At 42.5% G+C, this 18839-nt stretch overlaps 1 protein-coding gene across 3 annotated transcripts in view; it reads right to left on the bottom strand.

Moving 5' to 3' along the window:
• The window catches only part of tle5 (TLE family member 5, transcriptional modulator), a 37039-nt gene extending 18990 nt beyond the window's left edge, over positions 1-18049 (bottom strand). The window contains exons 1-2 of one of the 3 annotated variants that reach the window (XM_047587103.1): positions 16711-18049; positions 1765-1853 (exon numbers count right to left, since the gene is read on the bottom strand). In XM_047587103.1, coding sequence (XP_047443059.1) covers positions 1765-1853; positions 16711-16737 — 116 coding nt within the window. In that variant the 5' untranslated portion in view covers positions 16738-18049. The remainder of the gene's footprint in view (positions 1-1764; positions 1854-16710) is intronic. The other 2 variants (XM_047587102.1, XM_047587101.1) reach the window with 2 other exon arrangements.
• Between the last annotated feature and the right edge of the window lie 790 nt (positions 18050-18839).

Genomic DNA, 18839 nt, shown 5'->3' with positions numbered 1-18839 from the left:
TGAATGTGAACGAGGGGAGGGGAGACGGGGTGGGGAAAGAGGGTGGTGTGTGTGGTGGGAAGAGGAAGACAGCGGCAGCTACAATGCTTGCTACTATACCCGGGGGAACGCCTGCAGTACGTTTGTCTTTTAAAGTCTTCAGCAACAGACAAGCGCAGTGCAGCAGCAGAGTGCTACAAAGCCTTGTCTGTGGCTCCCAGGACCCCACACCTGATCCCAGGCCCCCTCCTGAGTCAATAGGCACTGTATGCATGTACTATGTGCTCAGACAAAAATGGTATTCTTTCAACAGCGCCCTGACTCTCTGAAGGGGGTTAAACGGCGCTGCTCACTGTTGTGGGAATTAGATAAACCAACGGCGAGGAAAAAAGACGCGCAGGGCGTGATTGGAGCTTCAGAATCCTCTGCGTCAGACCAGAGCAGGGATTTTTCACACTCTATGTTAGACTTTCATCTGCCTTTGCCTGTGTCTGTAAACGGCAGAGGCAAGCCTCTGGAAGATTCTGGGAGTACAGGTACAGAGGAACAAACCAACCTCCTCAGGAAGGAAGGCTGGCTTCAAAGACTCCCAAAGCACAAAGAGAGGATTTCTCGCTGAGATGCAGACCCTGTGGTATCCCTCCTTTATAACTTCTATCAAACACATCAGTGAAGGTCAGACTTTGGAGGAATCTCAGACTTCTGGAACTGTAGCAGTATTTAAACAGTAAAGGTTGATCAATAGCCGAGGGCAAATAAGACTGATAGTGGTTTGAGTCAATAAATAATGCCTGCCTCAGTGTGCAGTGTGGCGATCGAGTTCCCAATAATTTCTTTAAGGTTTCCTGCAAATTGATTTGATACAAATTAGAGTAAAACACAGATTATTTAGTCTTTTGGCACTTAACATTAAACTAGAATTAACTGAAGTGGATGTGTAATTTAGCAAACAGGCAGTTGCCTGTTTGCTAAATTACATAGTCCTAATTATTATTATTATTATTATTATTATTATTATTATTATTATTAATGATTCTCCTGTCGGGATCTCTTTTAGAACAAGATCAGAGATATCATCTGAAGAGTTTTAATAAATATAAAATCCAGTGACCATTCCAGTGTTGCTGCGTATTGGCTAGATGTACATATTGGCCTGCGCTCTCAGGAAATCACACAGATGCAGGTCCTGAAAGTCAGAACTGATCTGGGCAAAAAAGGGTTTTAAATTTTCTGGCCCATCCACCTGGAATGATGTGCAGAAGGACATGAAATTGACACATCTTATATGTCTGGGGGAATTCAAGGCAATTATAAAAGACAGAGAAATACATTCAATTGGATCTTGTAACTGCGCTGTGTGATCATGTAATCCCACGCTTGTTTTTCTGTAGTGTGTGTCTGTATTTTGTTTGCGTTTTGTGCGTTTGCTGAAACTGTTCTGTTTTCTGTGCTGTCATCTTGGCCCAGTCACTATTGAAAAAGAGGTTTTAAATCTCAATGAGTTTTACCTAGTTCAATAAAAGGATATATATAGTGTCAAAAAGATTCATGCATCCACATTAAAAGTCACTTCTGTCCAAGACATGCTAGATTATTGCAGCCATTGTGCAGCTCAGTTCATTTGTTCAGTTCAACAGCTATTGTTACAAAAGTATGTTCAACAACCAAGACAAAATGATACACTCTAGCCTGGGGCAGTACTCCTTAGTAAAAAGAGCTACACTTATCAGACTGCCACATGTAACTGGTACTCCATTCAGTTTGTGTCAGTGTTTGTGTTTGCACCTGTGGTACTGTGCTTGGAGAAACTGGAACTCATCCTTGATCCGGTCACAGGAGTCAGAGGTTGTGAATTTCAGCTGCTGCGATGAGGCCTGTCAAAGACAAAAATATGAGAAGAAACCGTAAGAAGAGTAGGAACAATGAGGTGGGGTGAAAGACAGGGAAAAGCTGAGTGAGAGCAATAATTAGAAACATGAACATGAAATCAAGTGGTTTCCAGTTCACCATGGTCTAACATGTACCACATTACTAAGAACTTGGTTGCCAAGTATGTTTCCACGCACCAGTGGCCAAATGATTAAAACCCTGGATGTGGATTAGACTAAAAGTATGTGCATACTCAAAAGCCGAAACATGCATACCTATTGTTCCTGCCAGGTTTTTAAACCATGCATATACACTGTACTGTTGTACTGTGAAATTAAACACAAGCACACAGGCCTAGCCCCGCACACAGCCATAATTAGCCATAAATAGATTTCAACACACGTATTCTTAACCTTCTATAGACACAACCCAGGCTCAAACTGGCCTTAGTCTAGCACAGGCAGCATCTCTACAATGCTGAAGCAACCTTAAGTGTTATTACCCAGGGCCATTATGAGCAACAGCACATGCTGTGAGCCATAACAGCCCATTGATTGATGACACACGAGTGAGTCACACTTCAATAATCCACTGTGTGTTATTATTTCAACATTCCTTGTTGTTATTCCAACATTCAGCTTGGGTGATGATGTGTAAACCCACCGGTCTGCTAGAATAAACCTGTGTAGTATAAATGATAATGGTAACACACTTTTATAAATATTGTTGAAGGGAACTTGGTTGATGGTGTTCAGTCCTTTGACTTGAAAAGTCTCAGCTCCCATTAGATGTTGTTCCTCACAGCAATACAAAAATAAATCATAAATGAAGTAGTAATTGTTTCTATGTAACTATACAACTTTGATTTAACCTACCTACCTACCTAGCGTGAATGTTGATGTATTATCCAAGAAAACTGCTCTGTCTGTTCTATGTAATATGTGGTCCTCTGTGCTTGTGCTACCCTGGCCACAGTTATTTCTTCATTTCACAGCAGAGCCTGCCTTATTGTGAATAATTATTTAAGGCATTTTGGATAAAGCGGTGCACCAAACGCCACCCATGTTTTACCAGAGCGGGTTTCCAGCAGGCTACATCATTGTGCTTTCACCTAGCCTGGCTGTTACTATTAGCCCTTATTGTAATTCTGTCCATACCACATTCCCCAGGCAGCAGCGAATGGACGGGTTGTGTGTTAGAGCGCAGCAAGTATCAAACCCAAATAGGGACAAAATCTCATTATTTCAGCAGGCTGCATAATAGGTCAGGTGGGGGAGGGGGAAGAAATCGACATTTTCCCACTACAACTGAGCAGGCATAAAAAACCATCAGAAATCTGATTGCAGCACTTATAGGAAGCTAGCCCGTCGCTGTTAGGAATGACCTGTCGCTTTGTACCCTGCTCCCCACGACGTGTCGCTCAGTCTCATTTTTAACTTCAAATAGGCTGCTTTGCATTCACAGAGCCATTGCCAGGGAATATGCTAAGCCACGGGATTGCTTCAGGTTGTAGGAATAGACCTGCTTGCTTCAAAGGCTGAATTATTTTTCGCTTTGTGGCTCAGTAGGCAGCACTTGGCTCGAACATGGTTAAGGATTGCGGATGAAATCTTACTTAAGTCTCCCGGGGTAAAAACATATATAGCAATAAATATCAAACTGGACTTGTATCAAATACTTTTAACATTATGCACTTTGATCATTAAAGACCATAATTGGAAAATTCAGAAGCACTATGAATCTATAAAGCACAGAAAGTTGGTTGGTGATTTAGAAAACACACACCGTCCAGTAACATAGAGGCAAATACAGTGACGGCAGCCGTTACACTTTCAAATGTCACGAGAAGTGCTGACATTATCATGCAGCCTCCACACACATGAACCTCCAGTCCACACAAAGCATGCTGCTGCTTGGAGACACAGGCTCCGACTGTAAAGCAGAAAAACCTTAAAAATCCATTATCTCTGCAGCCAGTATGGCATGGACCAAACTGCAAACAACAGAGCGGTTATATGGGTCTGTGCCACACAGAGTCTGTGTCAACACAAGGCACTTGGCTACAGGCAATTGTGAAACTCACACTGCACTGTATGTGCATGTTCTGTATGTGTTTATGTACAGGTAGCCCTGTGCCAGAGGGTACAGTTGTTGCTCAAGATCCGATTTCTTCCCTGTGAAGCGAAGTATGCAAACGTTTAAAATACCAACGTCTCTCTGAGTCAACTGCCCCAGGTAGTTGGAGCAGGGAACAGAGGTGGAATCAAAGGAAACAAAAGACAAAGACACAAGAAAAAGAAGGCAAACAATCTCACAAAAACAAGAAAAGCAAGCAAATTTCTTTTAAAGAACATCATACAACCACACAGCAAGGCAACCCAAGGCAGATTAGGACTTTAATGATGTAGAATTTCCTTGACCAACGCTGCACACCAAAAGACAAGGGATGCAGTGGATTTTATAACAAGGGCAGCCAGTGCAAGGAAAGTACTTGGAAGTGGTCAACATGTGGTTGCCTGGGGATACAAGATAAATGTCACCCTTCCCCTTCTACTTGAAAAAGTTTCACAGATATCTAACACAGATCACAGCTCTGTGGCGCAAAGGATTTATGTGCCTGACCTCAGCTCAAATGTGGCCATATTTGGCTGATGGCTGGGATTCATTTGCAAGCTTGGCTGGAGGTGATTCATTATAGCAAAAGGCCCTGCTAACAGTCACAGATTTGTTATTCAAATCTAAATCAAGTACAGAAAACCTACAACAGAAAAACAGAACCCTACTTCACCACAACACTTTTCCTAATCCGTAAAGTATAAAAGTGGCAAGAGTACACATTGGTAAAAATGTTTAACCAAAAAAAGCATAAATGCTGGATCAAATATGCAGCAAAGTAGAGCGAGCATTTGTATGCAACATGAATACATAACAACAATCAAAAGTTTGAAGGACAATTCTCACACGGCTCTACTGATACTTTGGCTACTATACAACCAGAGTATGTGAGCCTATTCAAGCCCCATGCCATATAAACTGCTAACAGTGTTTATTATCTCTCTCCGTGTCAGTGACCAAAACAAGGTGCTCTATGGGGACCTGAGAGCCCACAACAGATGGATGCCCATAATGTTAATGAAATACTGTCGTAATATTGTGACACATGCCATCTGCTGTGACAAAAAAGGTGCCTCCATGCTGCGAGAATGAATATGTGTTGGTGCAAGAGAGACGCTGGGCTAATATGTGTGTGTCTGTGTTACAGAGGGATAAGCTGGACGATGTGAATGGGCCAGAGCAAGATGAGTGTGCATGTGATAGAGCATTAGAGAAAGTCTTAACAGTGAGTATGAAGGACAGATTTTTGTGTGTGCACATCTGTGTGCTGGGTGTGATAAGCCTCTATGCATGATGCTCGGCTGCCAGAGGAACAAATATTCCCTGCCACGAATCATACACAAGGACACAACGGCCCACACAGGCTCTTCCTTGCATGTAAAAATTTGCATAGCACACACACAAATGCTCGTGCACGGCACCTAAATGTAGGACAATCTCTAATTTGATTCTGCCCTGCTCCTTTGAGACGTAATTAAAGCATTAAAAAGCTTTGTGCGCTCGTGTGGCAATTGAGACAGTCTTCAGCGTATAAATGGGATTCATCGTTTCAGGAAATTGCTGCCCCACCCCCATTCCCCACCCACCTACCCAAAGCCTACTCATCGTTGCTCCCCGCACACCCACCCTTCTTGGCCTCATCATCTGGTCCAATCCATGTGAAATCTACTGTGAACCATAATGTCTATTTTAAATAAGAATCAGACTAAGGCTGTTTCTGCTCCATAGATCAGTCGACAAAGGCGATGTGAGGGGATGGAGATTACAGGGAAAGAGCTCAGCTCTGCGGGCACACACAAAGATCAGACTACAGCGATTAGACACACCAACAATACATGAATACAGTAGAGCATTTATACATGCAAGCACAGTACATCACAAGCACGCACAGACAGAGAGAGGAGCATACACTCGCACACACAATAACAGCAGGATACATTGGAAAACATCCTCCTCAGTATAAATCCTGCCTGAGGGTAGTGGCAGTGGGGGGATTGTATTTCCTGGAGCACTGCCTGACTGTTTACATCTCAGTTGGAGTGTGTTTGTGTGTGGTATACAAGTGTGTGTTTGCGTGTTGGGGGCAGGGATGGAGCCTTGGCATTGTAATCACTCACTAATGACTGGATGTTATCTCACTCCCACTTTTAAATGAAAGCAGAGGATCCACACAGACAAACAGTTGGCCTATTTCTCAACGCCAGGTTGTCTGTTTGCTCCATAGCAACAGTCTCAAGGATGCCATTTGAGCCACCCGCCTCGTCCATCACAGATTCCCGCTGCTTAGTTTGAGTGCAGAGGATAGATGCAAACACATTATTATTCAAGGATAACACTTTTCCAAAACGACTGAAAAGAAATAGATTTCTGTTAAAAGCAAACTGTTCATTTGTCTTTTTTTTTTTTTGTCTGGTGGCAAGATTACAAATTGTAGGGGTAAATTAAATCCTAGGTGTGAGTGCAGTATGTGTGGTTTAGATAAACACAAGAGACTGACCAAACCACTTATTTTCAGAACAAGTACAATCACTTATATTAGGGTGCTTGTCGATACGGAGTACTTAATAATACTAACGCAGCTTTTCCACCACAAAGTTGCCATGAATGTTCACGGACACCAAAGACAACACCTGCTACAATATGACTGCTACGCTGGTTTCAATCCACTGTGTAGTTAAACTACTCAGAGCCATCAAGCTACTGCATCGCTGTGAAGGTTCCGACTCACACTTATTTCCAGTGCTAAGATGACAAAATACCATATAAATGGCTGGTTAAGGGAGCTACTGACCTTTTGTATCTGCACATTTTTCTCATTTCTTTCAGAACTTGCTGGAAGTTTGACTACTACTGTGCGTTTCCCATCAATCGCCAAGACTATGGCAGCTGGCCATAAGATGACCCCACCATAGTGTCATAACAAAGCGAAGAAAACTAAAATTTTAATAAACATGAGAAACATTTTGGTGATGTTATCTTTATCAGGTTGCTCCCACAAAGCATCTCCTCCCAGTAGTAGGTTCTTGGTTGTGTCTGAGTGAGGTTTGTTCACATCAATGCTGCTATCAAGTCGTGTAAATTAGCTTATCTTTGGTTTTGAAGTGTCATTGCCTTTTCAGTAATAATTAAAATGGTATGTGACCAACAACAAAGTCAATTTTCTCCGCTGTGTATTAGTATTCACTGGTGTGCATTAGTGAACAGAATCATGGATCAAGTGTTTAACATTTAGGCAAACCTTCCAGTGAAAATCCATCATGACATGATTCACAGAGCCAGACGTTGTGGGCTTAAGCCTCTTGCTAATATACCAGCACCAGACAAGATCACATCCTCCATCTAAGAATAGCTCCAAACAAACTATTCCATCTAAATATCCCAGATTAGTGTTTGGACTAAAGCATATGAGCCCAGTGATCTGAGAGAGGGACAGGGCTAACTGGCCAACATCCAACGTCACCCCAGCCAACTCTGTCTGGACCAAAGGGAAGCCTTGCAATGTAAGTGTGTGTGCTGTTTGTGTGTGAGAGGAGAGGCTGAGGAATAGGATTGTGTCTTCAGCCGCTGTGGACAGGGGCTTTAGAGCGCGGGGAGAGCCTAATCCTGTTTCGGCCAGGAATTTGATTTTGATTATTATCTCTCACAAACCAAGCAAAGGCTTACCCCCATTTCTGCAGCGTTATCCCCATAATACACACACACACACATACACGTACACACACACACACACACCCCTCTTTCAGCCCAACAGATTTGACCTCGTTAAGACGATTTAAAGGGGATTATTCTACTTTTATCACTTCGAGTGAAGTGCCCTTACAAACATAGGCTTGGCATGGCTTGCCTTCCCTCCCCACTCTGCAGAACTATCTTGACCCTGTGCGCAAGACCAGCCAAGCGAACAGTACAACACACACACAAACATGACTACGCAGAGTGGCCTACAAACACAAATTGGCAAAAAATGTGCGTGCTTTTGTCTGTGTAGCTATCGTAGACTACACACACATTCACAGAGACGTGTACACAAATAGAGCAAACATAGGTTGGGGAAGCCATAGTATATCACACACACATGCCACAGTAAAAGAGTGCAGAGATTGCAAAGCCAAGGGAAGTGGGCAATTTGTCAAGAGTGGGGAAAGTGGTGAGGCCGACAGAACTGTGGGTTTGGAGACCATGGCTGAGATTAAAGCCAAGCTCGCAGAAGGGGGTTTTAAGATTACACCCAGTACGGTTGTGCAGATGATTGATGCCTGCTTGTAAAAACCAAGGTTATTACTTACCACAGCGAGTGAGGAGGGTGGAGAGGAAGATTAGTCCCAAAGTTCGCAACGAGTAAGTGGACAATGAAAGCAGAAAGCTGGAGTGCACCGGGGCATTGGTGTTTTATATGTTCAACTGAGGTTCCAGCAGTAAACTGTGTGCACATAGGAAAACTTTCAAAACTCAGGGGCAATTTAGTATATGCTAATAAGTAATCTTTACATGACGAGACAAACAAACATACAAACAAAAAAAACAGTCCATTGGTCATTGTGAGATTTTTCACCCAAACTTAGAATGTTTTTGCTGTCAGACTAATTTCTTTCAATAATGCCAATGGCTTTGGCTTCTGCCCCATCTGCCAGTGCCACCCCCAAAGCCAGAAAAACCACAAGATTATCTGTTGGTTCAACTTTACTAATGCAACACTACGTCATTCAGCAACATCGACAGTATTATAGAAGATGAGCCTTCTAATTGTAGCACTCGCATCTTGATCACTCACTCTCTATAAACATGCTTGTCACCATAGTAATCTCAGTTGTAAACTGTTGTCTTGTAGTATTGCATATAACTGTGCAGTGTTTCGTTGTCAGGGAAGTGGACCGCTGGTTGCCGGTACTGTCTGTAGACTATACAACAAACATAATGAAAGATAACGCTACTGGCCAGATATATACACCCAAAAGTTTGTCTACATCTGTAGTAATGAAAATAAAAGATTTTTTCCCCCATAACTTCTTTTAGGCTCCGGTTCCCAGTCAATGGAAAATGTTCCTGCGGTAGGAAGGTAGCTTTATAAAGCTGCCTCTTTCACACTAGGTGGCGATACATGTCTTTTCAGCGGGTTAATACTACGTTAATACGGCCCGATTTCCGGTTGACCTATTACATGATATATTAAACAAGAGTCGTTCATGCGGCAGACCTGCATTTCAAACAACAACCAGACGGATAATACTACATTTTTTAATCTTGTACGTAACATTCCCGCTACTTCTGGTGCAGGTAAGATCCGCGCTATCCCTCAGATGGTTCTTCTAGCGGCGCCAGCGCGGTGGTTGTGGAGCATGCGCACACGCATTATCCGATGAGACCTCAGATTCCAATCGCATTAACTGGGTGTCTCAATCGGACAATGAGAACTCCGATTTTAATCGGAGTAATGTGTTTACATGCACTTAAGTTCTCCTGTTATAGTCCGATAAAGGCAATAACTAGTTTTTTCACATGCATGTAAACACTCTGACTGTTTAAGACACCATTTCTGGTCAGAATATCCACAAACATTCAAGGAATGTAATTATTACAACTGATAGGACGTCCTGTTGCAAATATCAAGCATGTTTAATAATTATGGGACTGGCAGGTCCTGATGTGCACTCAGGAACAGCAGGATGCCAGTTCTGTCACAGCAGGGTGGCGACAATGCCTGCCAACATTTATTCTGAATACAACATGACAGAAAGCAGTCCCTTTTCATAGTGGATGCCCCCCCACCCCCAGACTAACAGCATGGGGGAGGGGGGTTCATTGTCATGTTATATTTTTCTAGTGTATAAATTGGATTTTGGCATGGTTGAGCCGACATATTGTTTCAGTTGTGGCCTTGCTGCTCTCAGTCACATGTACAGAGCAGCTAATTCTCTTGTCTGAACTGGTGCAGTGTCCAGGGTTTGGCAGGTCAGGCCAGGCCGGGCCAGGCTAATCAAGTCACCTCCCGCCAAGCCGCTTTGTTCCAGCCCATCGCACCGTTCCGCTCTGGGGAACGGTTACCCCACCCACCATCACCCTCCTTTCTTCCCACCTTCCACACTCGCTTCATAGGAAGCCCCTCCTGAATACTGATGCAATTCCCACTCCATACACACACACACCCCCCCAGGTTCACTGCTAAACCAAAATACACACAGACACACACAGACTCCCCGATGAGCTCTTTATTGGATGTGAACATGCAAGCACACATCAGCGCAAAGTCATTACCATTTTACATTTTTCTCTTTTGACACAGACCATCTTTCAGCCACAGACAAAATCTGCACACGTACAAAAAGAGAATAATGTATACAGACAACAAAAGGCTGTCCCACACAAACAAAGCTGTCAATTACTTATGAATTTGTAAAATGACAGCCTGTTCTACATTCCACCTCCACATCGACCTGCAGGCCATGTCCACGAATGCACCAGAAAAACACACGCACACACAACAGTAGCTTGTGAAGACTTGAGAACTAACAACATGCTGCGGTTTTCTACATAAAGCAATGTAGCCTAGTGTGATGAAAAAAAACACAGACACAATCAAATTGCAAGTCAAAATTGCAAAACTATTCAACAAAATCCGTAGTAAGATACATTTTTTCTAATTCTGTTTGCCAGTTTATGCCAAGGTTTATATCAAGTTCAAATGCAATTTACATTGTCTTATATTCTGTGCCTTTCTAAACAATTCAATGTATTTTTTCTTCTAAAATAAAGACAAGGTGAGAGTTTTATAAGCAACTGGCCAAGCAGGGAACTGCATCATTCAAAAAGCGTTGGCATGTTTTCTGTCACCTTGATTCAGCGTTTCTTTCAAACCAAATGCTATGAAATCCAAATGTGTCCCATGTTATCAAATGCAAATCTTTCCTCATTGCCATCACACTTCTGAATGATGTCTCGAAATAGGTTGCAGATACGCTTGGTGTGCGTATATATTAATGTTTGTGTGCAGTGCACTTATTGTTGGCCAACTGTACATGTTGACATGTCCACTAAAACAGAAATGTGTTTGCTGTTTAATTAATTAATTAAGATGTGAATGAATCGTCAACTAAAATTTCACTGAACACAACTGAACTTAGTAGAGAAGTGGCAGTAGATGAAAAAATGGGATGCGTGTGGAAATGATGAGAATGAATCCTTCTTTAAATTACTACATGAGACAAAAGTAGACACTATACTTAGTGTCTTGACATCTTTTTCATTCATTCAAGGTTTGCATCACACTCACTTAATAATGTCATCTCATTGTGCCCTCTTTCGTTTTGCACACAAGTAAAAAGCAGGGTCATCAACAGTTTAGCTCAATGCTCCAATGTGTGTAATGAACGAATACATATATTAACCAATCGTCATACCATCTGTTCAAACTTTAACCGCAATAGCACTACAGTTGGGTGACAACTCATAACAAACAAGTTGCGTTTTGAATCATCGATCGTCATGTAAAGATGAATCCAGATGGAGCTCCAGGTGCCAGCTACACATGCAAAAACCTTTGTGGCAGAAGAGGAAGACATGAAAAGCCAAAGCTGAATGTCCTTTGTTGTGTTACAACGGTTGTTACTGAAGTATGTTGGTATTCTAATGTTTTCTAGTTGCTTTAGAATTTTCTGTTTAAGAACGAAGCAGAAAAGGAGCAGCCCCAGCAAGATGACCACCATTGTGCCTTTGCAGAGCTTTGAGGGCACACATTCGTTTGTGAAGCCCACCCCAAAGCATGTAGCGGACTTAAAGGGGGTAAAAGTCAGTGCTTCAATGTGTATTCACGTATATCGTCTCTGCCTAGTTGAGTGTGCGTGTTCAACAAGAGAAGGGCTGCACCAGTCTACACCCCTCCCTTTCAACTAACCCCAAAGCATTTTGACAATCATCTACTGTGGCCCTTCACAAAAATCAACATCACCTGTGACCCATGGCCTCAACTCGACCACTCAAAAGCAGGGCCTCCTACAGGGTGGTGGTGTTTTGAGGGGTGGGCATGGCAGGCTCTGTTTGTCATGCTAATCAGCTGGCCTAACCTTAATGACCCAGACATCTGCTGGTCTGCGTGTGTCAAGCCCCGTATTCAATTTGTTACCCGCATACAAAAAGCAGATAAGACCCTTGAGGCTGGTAAGAATGTGTGTGTGTGTGTGTGTGTGTGTGTGTGTGTGTGTGTGTGTGTGTGTGTGTGTGTGTGTGTGTGTGCGTGTGTGCACGCGTGTGTTCTCGTTGCTGATGCGGTGAGGAAAAATCCTTTTATTTCCATGCATGTACTAGAGCAATAATTATCAGCACAGAAGAGAGCCAAAGTGTATGTTTGTGTGTTCTCATTTCTTCTGTGTGTATGTGCGCACATGCACTAATGTCCAGTACCTCACATCAGACACACACACAGCCAGACTCGTTTCTCAAACGCACACACAGAGGAACGTGTGTGTGTGTGTGTGTGTGTGTGTGTGTGTGTGTGTGTGTGTGCGTGTGTGTGTGCAGCAGAGCGATGGAGCAGGGGTGGGGGAGTTTGTTTAATGGGCGAGACAGGGGACCATGGGGATTAAGCTCCCCCCAGCTGGAGGCTTTAGAGGAAAGGCTGGAGGCTGTTCTGTTAATTCAAGTGGGCTTAATAATGCCTGTGCACCCTCTGCCCCTGACCCTCCCACCACTACATCAGATCTGGGAGGAAACACATGATAAAGGGAGACAAGGAGGGGGAGGAGGTTTTGTGTGTGTGTGTGTGTGTGTGTGTGTGTGTGTGTGCGCGCAACCTGTGGCCATCTCTACAGTTGAGCATTGGCTCAGGGGACTTGAGAGATTTCGCCTCCATATTACTTGCGCTTCTCTTTGGCTCTGGCACCGGGCCTTTCTGCTGCTCCACTTTCACGCCACAGCCAGCTTTGTTGAAGCTGCATTAGGATTAATCAACACCCAAACAATATGGCAAATGCTGTCAACTGGGTCAGGCACTGTGCCACAATCAAATGAGGCCTTTTCCTCTTAAACCAATGAACTGCGCACATAACCTGGCACGGGGGATTAAGATTGTACACATGAATCCATTTTAAAACTTGGAAACCTCTGTCTTTTCTTGTGTCTAGTTGAGTCAGACATCTGAAATAAACCACATGAACAAGGGCTTGGTTTGTTAGTAAGTAAAAAACTAATTGGTAAATATTTCTTAAAAAACTTCTATGAGACACTTTGAATAGGGAATATGAGCTAGCCCAGTATAAGACAGCTAAATCTGACCCTTGTGTATACATATGAAACAGATAAAAGCTGATTATCTTCAGCCATTTGGCGTTTCATTTTACATTTACAAAATAAACAGCTTCAAAAGTCTCTGTAAAAGCAACAGCTTCTAGATTAATGCAGGAAACGTCTTAACATTGTTTTAATGCAGTGTGACCACACATTACTACCACCAACAGAGCTTATTTCTGTGAGTCAAATAAGAATCCTTGATTGCATATGTCCATTGTAGAAACTCAAAGCTCTTGTTCATATCTGCCAGAATGGTTGGTACTTTACAACTCAGTGAGCAAAGGCCAATAAATAGGAACACACATTCAGTAGAGTATGTTAGAGTGATCCATCATCTGTCATTATCGGGCAGTGCTGTGACTCTCTCATCCTCCAGTTCCTTATCTTTGTCACTCCTATCTATATGGGTGTCACACATTCTCTCCATCTTTGGACCACGGTGAGAATAGCAACAGCAACAGCTCAAGAGCCAAAGGAAGACATGCATGTGCAAAGCCTGTGGAAGTGGAAGGAGGTGGGTTAGCACGCAGGCAAATTTGACAGAGGTTGGGAGTTGTACTGAGTTAAGACTGAACCAGCTGCAGCTTTGGCGAAAAGAGACACGTTAAATTCCCAAACCCCATTTTTAATCCTGTGTGCTGGGCCTTAATACTCCAATCAAGCAGCATAAGGGCACTCAATTGGATTAGAAAAATAACCCCCTAGGCAGACAGACAGGCAAGACTGGAGTGGTCTAGCTGCTATCACCTTGGAAAGGTGAATAAGTTCTTACACCATCAGGGGGTGACTGCTTCACCACTTCAACTAAAGGAAGGGGAATTGGTTTAAAGCAGAGGTCTAAGATGGGATTTTGTCCCAGTAAAGCTTTGTTTATACTCCCTCAATGGATCTACGCGGAGCTTATGCCGTAGCGGGCTACACCAGTTATAGCATTTATACCTGTACACTAGTGTGTCAGCATCGTTCTGAAATCATGTTGCTAATGTGCTAGTCAGTGAAGAATCAGATGTGTTCACCTGCAGTATATACTTTGCACGACGTGAAAGGGGCTGAGCAGCTCCTGTTGGAGTTAACAAATGTTAATATAAGAAATTTATATCTCGAAAGATAGTCCAGTCACTAAGGCATCTGAAAATAATTTTGAACCAATCACAGCCATTGTAGTCTGTATCGCCCTGATGCATAGATACATTTCTGGGAAGGTACATGACAGGCTACTGTGTCAGCTACAGAGCTAGACTGAAATGAACACCATACTTGCAGGGTAGATGTGACCATGACCATAAGTCCAGTTTAAGAAAACTTTTCTCTATATTCTTGCGACATGGACCAAAAAACGTCCATGTACATGTCTTCAGAAACATAAGAAGAGCAGCCACTGGGCTGAAATAGGAAAGCTAACAAATGAGGAATCCTCAATTCTGTGTCTTGATAAACAAACAATGTCCAACATATTATCCCTGTCATTTTCAATTTGAAGAAGCAAAACCAAGGGTGGAATTAAAGTTGATCATCTTTATAACACACAGTTTTGTTTTTGTGTTTTTTTGCAGGCGAAATTGAACAGAACAGTTTTCAGAGCACTGCGGTTCAGATCTTGTTAGGGCGGACCACTTACACAGGATTTCACCGATCTGACAAGCCAGGGTGCAACCAGAGGTTCCCAAATCCTCTCACATCCTGCTCTCTAGTCAGGGAACTCACATCAGCAACACCACCACAGCGCTGCACAATCAGGCTGCCACACAGACTGACTGCCAAAGGGCAAAGCCTTCATGTCACAAGACATTCAGGTTCTAGCTTCAGCAAACAACACTTACCCTTTCCACAGTAAAAAGAACCAGCGGTGGCAACAAACTGCTACCACAGAGGAACAGAGGGGACAAATTCCTAACAACATAATAGCCTTGTTGCTTTGTTTTTTAACCTGCAACGCACTTACTCAAATACAATTTTGTCATCTTCGATTTTTTTATACCACAAAAAAAATAGTGATCTCTTGATCTGTGTTGGGGTCAGTCAAGTCATTTTTATAATGATCAGTTCAGATTGGATTGAGCATGAAGCCAAGCCCATTTTTTGTCTTTGTTTTATGTCAGAGGGTAAACCAGAACCAAATGTTAAAGATCGTGACTAAACATGTCTGCTGCCTGGAAGTGATTTACAGAACTGCAAAGAGATGTGTTTTGTATAGTTTTATAGTGCTGGTCTAAGCAGATTTGTGATTTAGTATTTGTTGTGACAATGAGAACGTTCAAGTCAAGCTATATACCACAAAGCTAAGCCATTTCTTTGTGGAAATATACTTTGTTTCTTTACTGTTATTTATTTTGTTCAACAAAGAAGGCTTTACTGTTATGTTGTGAAATAAAACAAAAATCTTTAAGGAAGAAGGGTTTTTGTTCCTCAACACACTGCAGAAATATTAAGCTGTTATACATAGAAGCCTAAATTAGACTGATTTTAAAGTCTATGTAGTACAGTAGCACGGAAGAATACATGTAAGATAAGAAAAGCTTTTACCAATCAACAGTGGATTAAATCTTGCTCATTTACAAAACATGCAAAAAAAAAAAATATCAGATTGGGATGGGCAATCATCAATATTAAATGCTAGGAATCAGATTGGGGGCAAACCACAGATATGGTACTAAATTTGAGATGTGGGCATAATTCTTAATATATGTGATGGTCTTTTAGGCAAGCCAAAAAAAAAAGCTTCACTTATTTAACGTTAAGTGGTCAGTTGATAGAAACACTGCTTTGAAACAGATAGTTCAACAATGATAATTGACACCAATCTGACAGTCACTAAACATAAAATGTTTGACCAATGGGCCGTCAGCCCTCATCACTGATGAATGCATGGTCTGGACTGAGTTTCTGTTACCATGGAAACTTGAGATTTAGGGGGAACAGAGGAGATGTGCGCATTTTCCAGTCATAAAAACACCCACCTGAATGTAACAGTGTGCTGTTCATTTTAGAGCAGACGCCTTTGTTATTTTGCTTTTCACTCTGAGACATGCTGTAACAGGAACACGCCTGGTAAATATCTGGTTTTATTTTGGCATTTGGGAGGATAAAACCAAATTACAGTACCTGACACTGACACTGTAATGTAAGAAGCATATGGCTGTGAAATACGTTAGCATTCATTAGAGTTGTTTGGTTTGGTGGATGACTCAAACCCCATAATGCGCAGGAAACTACTATGAGCACAAATTCAAAAGTTTTTTTTCTGAAGTCTCCATTATTTCCAAACGTACATATTCTTCAGAATTTACCAGAACGCAACAATGCAGATCCCAGCCGACATTACACAACTATTCCCCCCAAAATGTTCCATTACTAAAAACTGTTTAATTGCAGCACAAGTTGCATGGATAATTCATTTACCTTTGCGTGGACAAACACTTGCTATGTGCAAATTACTGGACAAATGTCACGTTAAATGAAAACACTTACTGAGTGTCTTGATTGTGGAAACATCATGTCAGTTCCTTGGCTGTTGATTTCCTTCCCAAACGCGATTAACTGTGTGGCCGGTGTTTGTTTTGTTTGTTTTTTTCCTTTGCGTTGGTCCTTTGTCCACAGCTAGCCCAGGCACACACAGGAGCTGTCCAGCGTTAGCAGGAAGACTAGCTAACGGTAGCTAGCGGACCCAGCTCCAAAAAAATAAAAAAATAAATAAAAAATAAAAAATTCAGCCGGATATAAGTGGTGGACTTTGCTGTCGTTAGCGAGGTAAAAATGTTGTTACCTCGGTGATGCAATGCCACTCAGCTGTAGCTGTCCCGACTCCGTATTCACTGTGTCTGGGAGCAGGGAGCCAGCAGCGGCGCTCGCAGGCTAAGCTAAGCTAATTCTTCACGAGCTGTCAGTCAAAATGATTCATCGCCGCCGCGAGCTCTCCGCCTTAACGCACGAGCGGCAGCGGCGCGAGCTCCGCGCGTATGGTGTAAATGAATAAGGTCACGCACGCGCCGACACGTCGTGCCGTTCGGATGTAACTGGCGAGCGGAGGGCAGTGCGTTCTTCCTCTCGCGGTTTGTGTTGGCCTTTAAAGCTTTCAGTTCGCTCTCTTCTCTGTACACTGATGACAGAGTGAAGGCAAAAAAAACAACGATGTAATTCTCGGAAATAACAAAATGTCTGCGGGTTCGTTTAAGTTGAATTCCGTTTCATTCAACGACAACAAATTCGTCGCGCGAGCGGAATAAAAAGAAAACAGTGTTGCCGCTGAGACGGTGTGTCGATTTAAAACTAAAACGTTCTCTCAAGTATAAAACTATCGGGTTTTCTTTTCCTTTGAATCGAAGGCTGCTGGGGAATCAGAGCGGACTTGGCAGCAGTAGTGAAGCCGTAAAGTCAGTCCATTCCTGGAGCTCGGTAGGTAGACGCGACGCTGCTGAGCGAAACGCCCCCACACAGAAACAGAGCGGCGAGAAAAGCGCATCTACATGCCGCGGATCTACGGCCTCAGCCGGCCCATGTCTGATCGAGCAGCGCCTCCAGTGGACAAGTCGGGGGTTAGCACACAGGCTCAGCACGGGAGGGAGACGCGTGGATGTCAGGGCACACACGGCTTTATCCGAAGACAAGTTAAAAAAAAAAAAAAAAAAGCAGTGGTTAAAAAAACATACATGTTCAGCAAGCAAAAGTATTTAAATAGTATAGTAGAGTAAATAGTAGAGTAAAACATGACTTTGAGACAAAGACTGCGTTTATCTGTCTTTTTCTTTTCATTATAATTTCTTTACATAGACTAGACTATAAAGTAAGTTGGCACTCAAATCACATATGTCCACACACAGCTTCTCCAAATGACACTAAAACAAGCAAGTATAAAAAAAAAAGTGACTCAAGTATTAAAAGTAAAAAAATGTATAGTGGCTATTAAAAAGGGCTTAAAGTGTATTTGGTATAATTGGGAGGAGGATGTGATGGAGGAAACAGCTCTGGGGAAAAAGCTGTTTTTCAGCCTGTTGTTCGGTACCTCTTCGCGTCCATACAGCCAGAGTTTATCCAACAAGAACAGGATTCATCTGTTATACTTGAAGAACCAATGATGCTCCTTTGAGTGTACACATTTTAGCCAGAGGAGACGGATGTATTGAAAGAGGCGTGAGTGACATCTATGTTGGAAAATTTCTCTGGGCACGGGAGGTGGGCTGAGCTATAGCGTGACATCAATTTACGACACAGTCTTAACATCTGTCCCTCAAGAAGCTTCACCCGCTTTCACACCTTGAGACTGGAGTCTTGGTTCATTAATAGGTCGGTAGAGCCCCATTCACTGAAGAAAGAAAAAAAAAAAGTTCAAAACAGCTTCTCTGGTCATTACAGAACCTTGTAATGTGAATTTCTGATGATGAACCTCACCTGAACACCAGACTTTTAGAACTGAAGAAGATACTTAGAAGAGGTGTCATCAAGGAGCTCAACAAGTCCAGTTGCCCTGGTTTCAGCTTGTTTTTCAGCATATACCATGAGTGGGATGACTGACAATCCTAACAGTCATCTAAACATTTTGTGTATTTTGTTTTTTTTATTTATGGTAAATATTAGTGACATACATTATGAGAAACATGTAA

Source organism: Mugil cephalus, chromosome 6, assembly GCF_022458985.1.
Source record: "Mugil cephalus isolate CIBA_MC_2020 chromosome 6, CIBA_Mcephalus_1.1, whole genome shotgun sequence".
Classification (NCBI taxonomy): domain Eukaryota; kingdom Metazoa; phylum Chordata; class Actinopteri; order Mugiliformes; family Mugilidae; genus Mugil; species Mugil cephalus.
This window is presented reverse-complemented; position numbering and strand designations above follow the sequence as displayed.